General features: G+C 39.8%; 1 protein-coding gene across 4 annotated transcripts in view; it reads right to left on the bottom strand.

The window, feature by feature from the left end:
- Nucleotides 1–11,524: 11,524 nt before the first annotated feature.
- The window catches only part of DNAJC12 (DnaJ heat shock protein family (Hsp40) member C12), a 40,260-nt gene continuing 36,225 nt past the window's right edge, over nucleotides 11,525–15,559 (bottom strand). For all 4 annotated transcript variants that reach the window (XM_016198411.2, XM_016198409.2, XM_016198412.2 and 1 more), the window contains exon 6: nucleotides 11,525–11,688. In XM_016198411.2, coding sequence (XP_016053897.2) covers nucleotides 11,594–11,688 — 95 coding nt within the window. In that variant the 3' untranslated portion in view covers nucleotides 11,525–11,593. The remainder of the gene's footprint in view (nucleotides 11,689–15,559) is intronic.

The raw sequence follows: 15,559 nt of genomic DNA, 5'->3' as shown, positions 1-15,559 counted from the left end.
GTGTGGGTTCAGGATTGCCTCACTGCATATGTAGGGCACGCTGGCAGGTGAGTTGTTCACTGTCTTTAGATTTTGCCTAGCCCTGGAAGGAGCAGTCTCCCCAGAGTCAAAGCACCAGAAATATAGAAAATAAAAAGGCATGATTTTAAAAATCAATAAATAATAAAAATTAAAAATAAAGTTTTTAAAAGGCATGATTAAAACAATTTTAGTCAGCAGCTCAGCAGGAAACAGAAGGCACACTCCATTTATAACAATTCTAAATGGGTTTAATAAAAAGAGTATTCACAAAGGAATGGAGCTGTGTAGAGAAGAAACCACAAGAGACAACAAGAGGGGAGGGAGGTCCACCAGAACCAGAAGAAAGTTCTGAGGAAAGGGCTGTCCCAGAGGAGCAGTGACCTTCCTTGAGGGGCACACAATGCGAGGGGATCCCTGCAGGGAGGGGCTGTACCTCTCTCTCCTCCCTCCCGGTGCCTTCTCGCTGGGCCTCCCCGTTGGCCAAACTCAACCAATCCGCCTCTGCAGCTGGGGACAGGGCAGAGAATGGGTTCAAGAGGCTAAAGGAGGAAGCCCGGGCTCTCCCTCACATAAAACTAGGGAAACAAAGAAATAAAAATAATTATCCATAATCCAGCATTTAAGCATTCCAGCTTTATCGCTGTGGCACATTTCCTTCCTGTTCTATATTTATACAGTTTAATATATAGTTACATTAAAAGTTACATTGTTGACTATTTCAGAGATGCACAGAAAATAATGTAGTATCTATTATATTTTATATCTTTTCATTAGAATTATTTCATATGCTTTCGCTGCTCCTTGTCTTCATAATCGTGATTTGTGATGGCTCTATAATACACTACACAGTGGCTGCATCAAAGTTAATGAAGCAAGTGTTGCACACTTGGGCTACTTCCCTTTTTCTAAATAATAATATTAAATAATGCTGTGATGTACATCTTTGAGATAAAAGCTTTTTCCATATTTTATGTTATTTCTTTAGTATCTACCTCTCTAAGAATAGGAATATTGAAACAAAGTATATGGACAATTTCACGGCTCTAAATGCATATTCCTAAATTGCATTGCTAAAGAGCTGTACCCGTGTACAGTGCGGCAGTAATGCATAGGAAATCTGGGACCAAGGAGCCTCAGCTACACTGAGTATTATCACTTGCAACTTTTTGTGTGTGTGGCTAATTTAGTAGGTAAGTACTTTGCTTTTCTTTGATTACTTCTAGAGCTTCTATGTTTTGCCATGTTTGTTTACTAGTTGTATTTGCTGTTTAATGTCTGACTTTCTACCATATCAGCTACTGGTCCCTAAAGCTGCTTCTGAAATTGACCCTCGGGGGAATCCTTACTGAAAACACTGAGCGTCATGGTGGTAAGATAGCAGTTTCAAAGGAAAGAGGCTAATGAATTTCAAGCCGAGGGTTTATGGTCTTAGTATCTACTTGTGGGGGAAGTGTATCATTCTATTAGATTATAAGATTTACCACCCCTCCGCTAGTTCCCTCCTTTCCCCTGTTCCAGCATTTAAAATAACGGGTGCAAAGCTCAGTGCAGCCTGAATGATAGCAGTAATTAATTCATGTTACTTTCCGTTCTTTGTTGGCAACGTGATGGTTCAGCATCCGCTTTGGGAGATATTGAAGGTAGCTGGCTTTGACTGACTGACTCTGAGATACATGTGTGTCTATTATGGTCTAGACATCATCATCATCACCATCATCATCATCTTCTTCTTCTTCTCTCTTTGCTTACCTGACAAGCTGTTTGAGGAAGTATCTTCCTTGACCCACCAGGCTCCAAGGCTGTGGGAGGTTCTTTTTATATCAGACATTCTCACACATTAGAGGAATCACCAAGAGAACTTATTGAAAACACGATTCTTGGGCCTCACTGCTGATTCAATAGATATGAGGCAAGCTCAGGAGTCTACACTTTATTTAATGACTGACCACACTTTGTGAAACATTTGTATAGATCCTAGGAATAGGAAGTAAATTTATACTGAAAATAGTCAAGGTAGAGGCAGAAAAGAATCTGGGAATGGGGAAGAGGGGAGTAGAGTCCAGTAAGGGCTCCTTCTGGGCCCGTTCTCCAAGAGAGTCGTTGTGGAGGAAACTGTGCGAATAAGACCAGAATTGACTGGAGAAGGTAGTCAGCGTGTGGCAACTTTTTTATATGCATGGGATATAGTGGGCAGCAAAGCAACCCGTCCCTACCCTGATGAAGGATTCCTTCTAGTGACATTTAATTAATTATAGTATCATTTAGCGATATTCCATTACATTTTCAGTGTTGTAATACCTTCCTAACTCTTATTTCCTAACTTCCTAAAATACACCGCTAAGCGTCCACATCAATCCTACCTCTGACCACAAAGTTTCAGATAAAAAATGGTCCTTGTGAACAAAAGTATTCCTTTTCCACCCAGCATTGACATCGGCAAACTGGCCTGAGCAACTTGCAGAATTGCTGGGTTAAAATTTCTTTGTTTTTCAATTACAGTTTGCATTCAATATCATTTGGTATTGGTTTCAGGTGTACAGCACAGTGGTTAGACAATCACATCATTTGCAAAGTGCTCCTCCTGATATTTCCGCTGGGTTAAGATTTCTTCAAGCCCCTCTGGGTTTTTATTCATGAAATGTCTGTGGTGGACAAGAATACAAGCTGACCACACTGTAGAGGTGCAGGGGCAAAGAAACAACCAGATCTGGAGTCTTTTTTGCTACATCACAGCAACTAGCAAATGCTTTGGGTGGGGGGGGGGAAACGACACCCTTCTTCTACTATTAGCCCAAGGCTGCCATCTTGTGGCCATCTGAGGAATGGTGATTCAAGCTTAGAGATTTGAAGCAGCTTTTTTAGGAGACAATGTAAATATATTGCCGAGGGGGAGATCTTTACATTTCCTTGTCATATCTTCCATCAGTTTTTAGTAAAAGTAGAACCTACTTTGGATAATTTTTTTAAATAATAGAGAAAATTCTACTCAGGTTAGCATAGATGTTTAGAATAGAAAAGATCTTAGAAATCACCCCATAAAGAAATAGCCAGGCTTTTTGTAAGACTAGTTAACCAAAATGCCAAAGTTTTGATGTATCACTGTGCTAAAATGACTAAATATCAGATTACACATTTTCCACGTGGTAACTTTGCATTGTGAAATTCTCCTTTACCCAGAAATGGGATTGCTCCTAAGGTCTCATTCCATACTCACTGCAGAAATCAACTTAACATGTGTTTAAAAGGCTTCCCCTGGCCCGTTTCACTTCAGGGCTTCACCTGTACATGCATATCTACCGTCTGATGTCTTCCTTGAATAAGAAGTCCTTCTTCCAAGTCCTTCTTCAACACCCATAGTGCTGTGTCACTTTCTTGCTTTCCCTCTGAAACCAGTTGTAAGGCCTAAGCCTCATCACTAAAAAACACAAAACTTTTAACACATACACAAAAAAATTCTACCCTGGGCAAGCACGTTAGTCGTCCTCAGCACTGTCTTGGGCACTGTACTAAATGCATAATCAGTGTCAGCACAATGAGGTGGCAGCCCTAGGTGGGGAGAGGGGTGCTCTCAGAGCCTGACCCCCAAATAGGAAACAGAGGAGCAGTACCTGGCGGAGCCCAGGGCAAAGAGTTAAAACAGACGCAGACAAATGGCTTCTTCTCTAGTTCTCTGAATTTTTACCATACATTTGTACAGACTTCCCATGAATACAGTGGTGTTGTGGCGGGCTGCGTTCATTGAGCACCTACTGTGCGTGAGGCCAGGGGTCCAGCCAGAGGATCAAGTGGTGAACAAGACAGTCCCTGCCTCAAGGAGCTCACAATCCTGTGGTAGCAACAGATGATAGGTAACCAACGACAAGATGGTGTGACACGCGGCATTAGGTGCGGGTTGCTTCGGGTACTGTGGGAGCACCTGAGCCAGCGTAAGGTGAGCAAGGAAGACTTCCCAGTGTAACCCAACCCCTTCACTTCACTGAGGAGACAACAGGTCTTCTGTATTTACTAGTTTGCCCACCATCTCTGGGTTAGAAAATGACAGCGCCAAGACCAAAATCCAGGCCTCCTGACCCCAAGAAGGAATTAATGATGACCAGGCAGATCAATGCCACGGCTGACATGAGGACCTGACACAGTGATCAAGTGCTCCCTACCCTGGCCCCAACCAATCAGTAGAGCCACCATGACTAATGGTTTTTCCCCTATATGACCCATCCCCTAGAAGCCATTGGGGAGCCAGGTCTTTCACTTTCTCAAAAAATAAACCCTTACTTTCTTGACTGCAAATTCCTGTTCGTGTCTGATTGGGCTTTGATGTACACAAGCAAACGGACCCCTTTAGTTGGGTAACAATAGCAGAGCCGTTATTTCTTCAAGATCCTGCTTTCATTTCCTTTGGATATCTACCTGGAAGTGGGATTTCTGAATCATACAGTAGTTCTACTTGTAATTCCTTGAGGAACCCCCATGTTTCCCATAATAGTTGTACCAATTTACATTCTCACCAACAGTGCACAAGAGTTCCCTTTTCTCCACATCCTCACCAGCACATTTCTTTTTTATGGCAGCCATTCTAACAGTTGTGAGATGATATCTCATTGTGGTTCTGATTTGTACTCTCTGGTAGATCTTTGTAAGAAGGTGGGAATGTTCTGTGATCTACACTGTCCAACATAGTAACCACTAGCCACATGAGGCTTTTGAAATAGGGCTAGTGTGCCTGAGAAAATGCATTTCTGATGTTATTTCACTTAATTTCATTTTAATTTTAATAGCCACATATGGCTAGTGGTTTCTGTATTAAAGAACAGTTCCTCAAAACATAATGTGCATAGAAATACGTGGAGATCTTGTTAAAACAGATAATTTAGCAGATCCTAAGCAGGGCACAAGATTCTGAATGTCTAAGTCTCCAGGTGATACTGACGATTCTGTGCTTTGGACCACACTTCTGGGAGCAAGATTCTAGAATGGTGCTGTTCAAACTTCAGCATAAATTAGAATCCCCTGGAGATTCCAAACAGATTCCTGGGCCTTACCTCTCACCGATGCTGATTCTATAGGTCTGGGGTGAGGTCCAATAGTTTGCATTTGTAACAAGCTCCTGGATGCTGGAGCACCATTCTAGAGAATGGGAAGGTGTTGGGGGAGAAAATAGTTTTAGTCACTGTTTTTCTTTCCCAATTGCTACTATTAATAGTTAATATTTGTGCACTACATCACGGTAATTACTATCCCATTTTACTGATGAGGCAGGGGAAGGTTTATGACCTTGCCACCCTTTTTTTTTTTTAAATCCTCACTCAAGGATATTTTTTCCATTCCTTTTCAGGGAGAGTGGGAGGGGGAGAGAGAGAGAGAAACATCAATCAGTTGCCTCCCGCATGTGCCCCAAGCCTGCAACCTAGGTATGTGCCCTTGGCTGGAATCGAACCCAAGATCTTTCAGCCTGAGGGCCAAGGCTCTAACCACTGAGCAAACTGTCTAGGGCCAGAGCCACCCTCTTAATAGCACATAATACACCAAGGACGACATGACCATGGGTGTTTGCCAATGTGGTGTCCTTGCCTTAATGTATAGACTCTGATTCCTAGAATTTAGAACAAAATGAATACCAGAAGTCTGGCTTAGTTCACAATCTTCCTGGGTTTGTTTTATTTCCTGGTAAAATGAGGTTTACATTTCCTCATTTTACAAGGGAAGAAATGGGCTCATAGAAGCAAAAGTAAAAGACTTGCCTAGGGTCATGCAGCTCAACATTATCTGGAGAACAACCTTGATAAGCTTCTGTTTCCAAACTTTTCAGGGCCACATTTTTATTGTTTGAGCACTGATGGAATTTCTAAAACAGCATTTTAAGCTAGTTGCTACTGGTGGAGACACATCCTGCTCCCTCTACACAAACACCCCCAGAACCTTTGTCAGTCATCTGCCAAGGTAAGAGAGGAGAAGGAAGGCTGGAGAACGCTGTCTGTGCTCGGGGCAGTCAGGGTCTGTAACCACTTGTGAAACTGAGGGTCCTGATGACTTTGGTTAAATGTGGTTTTAAATCCTAGCTCTAGGACACCTAGAGACCTAGTCTTCCCCGGGATAAACAGCAACATCCCAGGCAGCAGAAGACAGTAGCAAGGACCTGACTAATGGTCACAAGTTGGACCTCTGGCATGCTAAAGATAACACGTCTCGGTTCGTGAGCCCCAAGGTGGACATACTCCCTTGCTACTTTCCCATGAAACCAGACCTCAGAGCTGTCCTCAAGACCTAATGAAATGATTTATTACCCTTACCTCACCTGGGACCAGTCAGCTCCCAGCACAACTCTGCACCCCTAACCCACCCTGGACCCCCAACCCACTTGTCTTCTTATTTTTGCCCTATATAAGCTGAAACTACATACTGTATCGGCCAATTCAATATTAAACTATATATATTTTTTCTATGCTGCAAACTCCTGCTGGGAATTTCTTCTGGCCAGTGCGCGCTGGCAGGCGGACTCAAGGGGAAAAAAAAACAAGGGAGAGCCCCAGCCGCTGGGAACCTATTCAAAGCCAGCCTGGTGAGAGGAGAAGCTGCAGGCCCCAGGAGAGGCCTTTCTTCTGGCCGCAGGGCCTCAGCGTCCTGCAGGGGGCGCTCCAAGCGGTCTCCCCGCGACGACCACGGGGAGCGCAGCCCAGGCAGACGCGGCTGCAGTTCCTAGACCTGTTTGGAAGCCCAAATGGAGTGCCCCTGGGGTCGTGGGGGCCCCCAGAAATAACTGGTGGTACGGAAGGGAGAGCTCCTGACTCCTGTACGTGGGTAGAGCCATCAAGACGTTAACCATGTCACCTACAAACTGTATTTGTTTAAGCCACCCGGGTCCTGCCCTGAGAAGCACGTTACAATTACCCTGCAGCTGTCAAATCCCAGCGGAAGGGGCTCCCGGACCCAATAAATCGGAACCTCTGGGGTGGGTGGGGCCCAGGCATCAGGGTTTTCATCTTCCCCAGGTGATTTCAAGGTTGAGAACCCCAATGATGTTTTGTAAATAATGTTTTTCATTTTATCGTTTTTAGAATGTAACAAAAGCCACAAATTCCTCAACCAAATGAGGTTAATTGGGAAGTTCAAATAAGATTTGTGAGAAAATGCTTTGAATACTGTTAACGGCAGGAGTTTTTATCATCATTATTCTTAAACCCTGTTTTAGAGCCTCCCCTAATGGTCTGACAAGCTGGAAAGTATTTAATATGGTTTATTTATATTTAATATACTTTACTCTGAGGACAAATCCCCGTTATCTTCAGAGGTGGGATGCTATCAAGAATGGCATCACACTCAGATGAATGTAAAAAGATAATTGAGGTGCTTGGAGCTGGTGTATATAGATATAGCTGCTTAACTGTAATCTCTCCCTTTCTATCTCTGCCTTCCCCAAAAAAAGAACAGTAAGAGAGGAAGAGTTATGTGTAAAAATGATAAACACACATCCTTTCTCTGCGTTCCCTGCCTCACTAATCCTTCACTTCTCCTTCTGCAGTCTATGAGCTGCAGCCACGCTGGATGATTCTCACTTCCAGCCACAGATAGAAGAAACTGGATTTTCCCTAAATCCCATAGTAGGTTAGAACCAAACAAGATCTAGTTCTCCACAAACCGAACCTAGGCTCCACTATGGAAACATTCACTCTTGGCAGCTAATAAATATAAGAAATCAGCAAGGCAAAAACTCTGGAGGAAATGAAACAGCCTGGGTAGGAGAGGAAGAGATGAGTATGTGCAGCCTGATGCAGAATATGCTCCCACAGTGAGGGCGAGATGACACAGAAAGCCGAAGAGTAATCACACTGCAAGACACAGCTACACTGATGCATATCACAAAACCTGAAATTGAAGGGAATTGAAGCCTTTCATCGTGAGACATTTCATCATTTTCTCAGTAATTGCATCAGTTTTATAATTTCTTCCATCACTGACTCCCCGGTAGTTCTGGCATCTCTCCGTCTATGATATGGAGATGGTGGGTAATGGTGTTTGCCCTCCAGGAAATTAAAGACCCTTTCAATAACTGCATTAGTCATCGACACTTGCTGCTGTGATTGATCTTGGAACCACCATCAGATCTGGGCACAGAAAGGATATGAAAATTCATAAGCAGGAAAACAATCTTATCTTTGCCTTATCCAGCTCTCTCTTTACAAGAAATATCTGCAAAGTCGTTTTTGTATTTCTAATTTGTTCGTTAAAGGGCATATCTTTGGCAGGCTGGGAAATATCCACTGAGGACTGGAAACTATTTGGGATCCTAGGAAATTATTAATTCTGCCTAGGATTTCCAGAGTTGCTCTGTTGAGTTTCCCTGTAACTTAAAAGAGCAAAACTGTTTCAGAATTGTATTTCAACATTTCAGGACACCCAGAAGGCGAGAAGCCATAACACTGAAAAAACACCCTGGTCTCTTCCTGTCTCTGTGGAAGGTACCAGAAGAAAAGTGTACTCTGGTTTTATTATTGCTTTATATCTTGAGCACTCCCTGGTATCGGGGGTTAGTGGAGGTACTGGGGAAATTGTTCCATAAGCACAATGTCAAACTGAGCCACTCAACAAAGTCTAGCCTAGAGTGAAAAAAAACCTAAAGGCACATATCCCAATGAACAAGCACTATTTTCTGGGTTTTCCAATCCAGTGGCCTTAAGATCTCTGAAACTAGCAAAATTGAATCTGCTATTTGTTTAAGAACATGATGATCAAATTCTAAATGTGTGTGTGTGTGTGTGTGTGTGTACACTGTCTGATCCACTCCAGTACTAGGTATTTATCCTACAGGTATACTTCACATACAAGAAATACTATGTATAAAGCTATTCATTACAGTATTACTTGGAATCACAAAAAAATTAATAGTAACCTTGAAAAGCATCAATAGAGAACAAGTTAAATTATGGTTCATCCACACAATGGAAAGCCACCAAGCAGATAAAAAGAATAAAGTAGCACTCATGTACCAAAAATGGGAAAATCTCCAGGATTCACTGGATAAATGGAAGGTGTGCAGCAGTTTGAATAGTATGTAACCATTTGCATAAAAAAAGAGCAGGAACACATCTATGTGTGTCATGCACAGGACATCTCTGGAAAGATATACAAGAAACAGAGCCTCGGAGACAGAATTGGGGGGAAAGGGATTGCAGAGGGAAGGAGGCCATAATTCTGTTAATTGGTTATCACAAGACTTAACACATAATTATATAATAAGAATAGTGATGAGTACACATAGTGCTTACTATGTGCTAGGCATGTTCTAAGCATACTACATACTTATATTAATTCCACATGCTCCTTTTAAACTATACGAAACTCAGATACCTGGATTATTTCACTAAATTATCAACTACTTGAGAGCATCAACATGACTTAAGAGGCATTTTTTAGCCTACACAAACAACAGTACAATATTTTTCACATAATAATGCTCTCAAGAAATATGTACCACATTCATTTATATGTTCAGTATCAAATATGAGATAAACTAATTATTGTTAGCATTTAGAGCTGACTGAAGAGCTTAATAAAATTATCTTCTCATAATCGATTTGTTCTGCTATGAAGCTGAGCCAAAATAAAAAATAAATGGCTTTGAAAATGTGCTATTACTCATACGTACAACTGTGATTGTGCTAAACACACTGGGGATTCAAACAAATTATTGAAGAAAAGTTGTCTACTTTTCCCCTTTATTTTTCATTCAGAGAAAAACTGTATTATCAAAGCACAGTACCCTCCCTTTTAAACTTTGAGTTCAGGAGCACATTTAGTGTTTAAGGATAAAAGGTCTCCTACTAAGTTACATGGGATCAAGTACATAAAGTGCTTGGCACAAGCCTGGACCATCAGAAATCCCCATTCGTGGAGCTCTTTTTCGTTTCTTATTTGGAGGCTTCAGGCCTCACATGAGAGAAAAGTAAATGAGAGCAGGCCTTCAGTCGTGTCGACAACTGGGAAATCCATCTGTAACAAAAGCAGAGTGCGCCACAGGTGGCAGTGTTTATCCCATTGACAATCATTAAAAGTCGTCAGTGCTGTAAATCAATCTGGGGAGGGGAAAAAAAGAAAAAAAATTAAAACTCCGATTCTTAGATTTAAAAATTCATTTATTCAAGCTAGTATTTTTTTTTTTTTTTTTTTTTTTTTTTGAGTGCCTACTTGGGTCAGGCAGGCATTATGACAGGCAATTGTAGTCCAAAATCTCATTTTGTTAATTTAACATGCTATATATTTTTTGCATTTATTCTCTATTTTTAAAGTAAAATTTGCAGGTATGGTAACAATGCCAAATCACATTTTACTGAAGTGGTAAAATATTGATAGAAATAATTCTCTATACAGATTTGACAAAACAATAAAAATTCAAATAAAATTAAGGGAACCAATACAGGATTGTATTTGTTTTTTGTAAAAAAAAAAAGTTTTTACCTATATTATGAAATTGTGTTCCCCAAAAATTCATATATTAAAGTAATTTTTTAATTTGTTGATTTGAGAGAAGGAAGGAGGGAAAGAGATAAACATCTATTTGCTGTTCCACCCACTTATGCATTCATTGGTTGATTCCTGCATGTTCCCCGATGAGAGACAGACTGAACCCACAGCCCTGGTGTACGAGGATGACGCTCCAACCAGCTGAGCTACCCAGCCAGGGCTAAAATTCACATATTGAAGTTCCAACTCCCAGTACCAAGGAATGTAACCTTATTTAAAGATAAGGTCTTTAAAGAAGTGAAGCTGACAGGGTGGGGCCCTTATCCAATATGGCTGATGTCCTTACTAGAAGAAGTAGAAACACTAGGGATGTACATGCACACAAAAAGGCCACATGAGGCCCTGGTGAGAAAGCAGTCGTCTGAAAACCAAGGAGAGAGGCCACAGAAGAAACCAAACCTGTAAACACCTTGATTTTGGACTTCTAGCCTTCAGACTATAAGAAAATAAATTTCTGATCACTTGCTAACTAACAAAAGAAATCTGGTAGGAACATATTTCCTCAAATAAATAATAACCTTTTAAATTTAAGATTATTAAAATGAAAGTAGAAATGCCTATTCAAATTATTTTCCAAATACAGTTGAATTATACATTCATTTCGAACTTTGGGGAAATTATTTATTTCATTCTATGGGGTCTAGACAAGTAATTTCACATTTCATTTTAAGTCCAGAGTCAGAAAACATTTCTTGTACATCCAGTACTAATAGAGATCATCATATATCAATGAAATATTTAAATACAGAGATCGATTAAAAAGTGGGTTTCTATAAACAACATTAACAGGAAAACATACATAATACAATCTACTCTGGATCTAAGAGCCTTAATTTATTCAAATATTAAAAGACACTTGTCTTCTGAAATTTTTCTCATTTAAAAAACACATTGTGATAACAGGTTCGAGGGTGGAGGGATCAATCAGTACTCAGCAATTCACAAACGTGACATAGAAACATGACATTTTAAAGATTTGAACAAAGACTGCATGCGTGTTGGCAGCACAGTGGCTGGTCTTGCTCACTCGCTCTCTCTCCTATGGAGCAGGGACATTTCATATTTCGTAGTTTCTGAATTTTCTCAGGAGTTCTGAAGGGGCATTCCTGGACCAGCGGAAACGAAGGTGCCAACTGTTCACATCCGAAAAACCTTTAAAGGAGAGAAGAGAAGATTTTCAGATCAGAGGAAGGAACAAAGAAGTCAAGCATGTAATAGTAGAACAGCTTGCTGATGAGATTTCACTGCAATAAGAGAAATGTAAGGGTAAGTCTATGGTATGAATTATTAATATTTTACAGAAGCTGATTAACTTAAGCAGAGTTTTGAATTCTTATGAACAGGACTTAGTTTATATGGATGAGAGGATCTCATAGGCTTAAACTTAATAATAAAAAGATATTTATAGTGCTTCCAGTGGTGAGAATTTTGACAATTCACCTGCAAAGAAATTAGAAACAACTTTCAAACAGCTGCCAAAAATAAAAGGTCAATGGTAAAGGATCTCTGGAAACACAAATAATTTATTGCATGATAGCAAGATTTGTTTTTTTAGACTAATAAATAACTTTGTTGAAAATCAGATAAAAGGTCATTTTTCCTTCTCTGCTAGAGAGAGTGTAAATTGGCAAAACTATTCTTGGTAGGAAACCTGCAATATTTATTGAACTCATTAAAATGCATAAATCTTTAACCCAATAATTCTACTTCTAGAAATTTATCTTAAGGAAATGATCATGGATGTGCTAAAGGGTTTTAACTATGGGATGTTTATCATGATGCCTTTTATAAATGTTTTTAAAAATCAAAAAACATTCTAAATCTCCAGCAACAGAAAGGCTGAGTAAAAAGGCTTTGATATATATGGTCATTAACAATTTCTTAATACTTACAGTCACAGAAAAATGCTCAGAACATATTGCTAAGTGACAGGTAGTTAGAAAACCATTTAGACAGTGTGATTTCATTTTTAAATTTCTTGTTCACATGAATATTACGTAAAAAATTTTCAGCCCAGCCAGCGTGGCTCAGCAGTTGAGCACTGGCCTAGAATCCAGGATATCACGGTTCGATTCCTGCTCAGGGCACATGCCCTGGTTGTGGGCTCCATCCCCAGTAGGGGGTGCACAGGAGGCAGCCGATCAATGACTCTCTCATCATTGATGTTTCTCTCCCTCTCTCTCCCTCTTCCTTCCTCTCTCTGAAATCAATAAAGACATACTTAAAAAAAATATTTTTTTTTCAAAGTCTACAAGGAATTACCCCTGAATGTTAATGGTAGTTATCCCTGGATAGTCAAAATAGGTGTGATTTTCATTTTTTATACTCTTTTTTTGTTATTCTGTATTTTCTAATTTTTCTGCAACAGATAAGTATGTCTTTTGTCATTTTTTGTGCTTATAATATTGCTTATGAAAAAGTAGGTTACAGAATAATAAAATATGCTTCCACTGATGTTTAAAATATTATCTAAATATCGAGTCAGGAAAAATATACACAGAATTATTGATAATGGTTATGTCAGAAAAACAGAATCTGCTTGCACTTTCTTTAGAATTATCAGAGAATACAAATCTAAAGAATTTCCATTTGAAGAAAAAGCAAGAAGAAAATTCTTCCTGACAATCTGTAATTGAAACGCATACACAAAATATATACAGTATGGTCCTTTGAGTTTTAGGTATACTAACATATAAAAATACACAGAAAGATCAGCAGTAGATAAGTTCTCTGGGTGGTAAGGTTACAAGCTGCATTTTCTTCTCACTTCTCATCCGCTGCCAGGCAGCCTCATCTGTCAGAAGCCACAGGCTTGGCAAAGCCTGGGAAGGCAGATGCCCTGAGGACATGACTGCACAGCAACAGCATCTGCTACATCTGATTTTTTGTTTGTTTTTATTCCAGGATGTTACAGAAAACTATTTTGATTCTAAAACTGTATTTATCAGAAGCCATAGTCATTGCATATTTAAACGAAAAGAGTAAAAGTAAGATTGTCTTGCACGCCAGTATTCAGATGCCATGATCCGTATTTTACTGGCTGCAATGAAGTCAAAAGACAATGGGGACTAATTGATGGCGTTCAGCACAGAAGAGGCATCAAAAGGCAAACTCCAAAGTAAATATTAAGCACTGCTTGAGGAAATTAACAAACATTAATATGCTGAAAAGTTATGTGAGCGGCCTCTCGGGGCTTGGTAAAGTTGACATGAATAATATTTCTTAAATGCTGACATGATAAAAATTTACACTACAGTCAAATTAAATTGTAAATAATCATGCAACTGCACTTTGGTATATCAAACTCCAACTTTAAGGCACTACTCAGAATAGCCAATAATCTCTTAAACAACATTAAGAAAGCCCTGTAAATGTAGCCTTGGGCAAAACTTCATAATTCTTTTTCGCCAACAAACAGCTTCTCAGAACAATGATCTTCCCTCCTCTAACCCCCTCGGCTTCATTCCTCAACCATAGTAAGAGAATACATTTCACAATGGGAGGGCATCAAACAGGCATAGTTTATCCTGGGTAAATTAAGATATGTCTGCGCTGTGGAATATTTATCAGCTGTTAAAAACAATGAGTTAATTCTAAATGTAAGGGTCTAAGGCAAAGTCCCATAATAATAAATTCTGGCAGTAAAAAAAAAGATGTGCTTGATCCAAACATTTTAATTACGTTAAGCTATTTACTCCTCAAAAAGACTGTTTAAGTTAATTAGTTACTGTAAGATATTAATAATTCACACCAAAGACTTAACCTTTCGAAGTAGAAACTAATATTTTAACCATTATATATGGATAAGAAGACTCAGAGAGGTTAACTCTTGTTAACATAAAAACATCAAAACCCGCAGAGAATTTTTATAAAAATTTATTATTTGAGTTAAACAGAGGATATGCCTGGAAGCAAGATCTCAGCAGACAGAAAAATGCTTCCCAGAATAACATTTTGTAGTTTCTTTTACTCATTTGAGATTAAGGAGGGAATGTAAGGAAGATTGCTGAAGGTGGGGAGTGTGTTACAGGTTAAGAACATGTGCTATCTTGAGGGTGGTTTAGGTTTGGAAGGGCTCTGAAAAGAGGCATTTCACAGGTGTGTTAACCTGGAGGCCCGAAAGCAATGGACAAGGCTTGATTAAGGCAAAGATAAGCGTTTTACTAAAGAAGTTAAATGCCTGCCCAGCCGGGCGTGCCTCAGCAGTTGAGTGTCAACCCAGGATCCAGGCGATCGATCGGTGTTCGATTACCAGTCAGGGCACATGCCTGCGTTGCAGGCTTGATCAGTGACTCTCTCATCATGGATGTTTCTGTCTCTCTCTCCCTCTCCTTTCCTCTCTCTGAAATCAATACAGATATATTTAAAAAAAAAAAAAAAAGAAGTTACATGCCTGGGGCAGGACTAACCACCATGACATGCCCAGTTAGGAACTTTTGATCAGATCACCCTGTGAGGTTACTTTCCATAGAGACCCTTTTTGTCCACAATCACTTACCCATGGTCGCACAATTCATTGGTGAAAAAGCTGGGATCTGGTTCCAGCAACTGTGCTCTTAGCTACTGTGTAACATAGAAGAATGTGCTTGGTATATAGTTGTTCTGTAGTTTTAAAGCCCTCATAAGTGAACATACACTGTTCTTAATATATACTTGTATTAGCATATGGAACAGTGTGGAAGGAGAGGACACACATTGGCATCTGCATTGGTTATTTCACGAAGTAGAAGCAGAGAAGGGTAGGAGACTGGGATAGATACTAAGTTATTGTTTATATATAATTCTTTGAATTTTTTAATGATAAGTTCATTATTTGGTGATATTTAACATATCTAAACTTTTTTAAAGAAATAAATTTTCAGAGACTCTTATGAGAGGGATTCAAGTGGGGCCTCAGCATCATGCCTGAGTCTCTGACATGTCCAACTCCCCCAGTTCTGGTGTACTCAGATTAAGTCTGAATCCAAAACAGAAAGTCACGGGGGGCCCCAGAGGTGAAGGAGAGACAAACTGGAACATTCCA

The sequence above is a fragment of the Miniopterus natalensis genome, chromosome 14 (genome assembly GCF_054644295.1).
Source record: "Miniopterus natalensis isolate mMinNat1 chromosome 14, mMinNat1.hap1, whole genome shotgun sequence".
Taxonomy (NCBI): Eukaryota; Metazoa; Chordata; class Mammalia; order Chiroptera; family Miniopteridae; genus Miniopterus; species Miniopterus natalensis.
The sequence above is the reverse complement of the archived record's forward strand: the minus strand, read 5'-3'. Positions and strand labels throughout refer to the sequence as shown.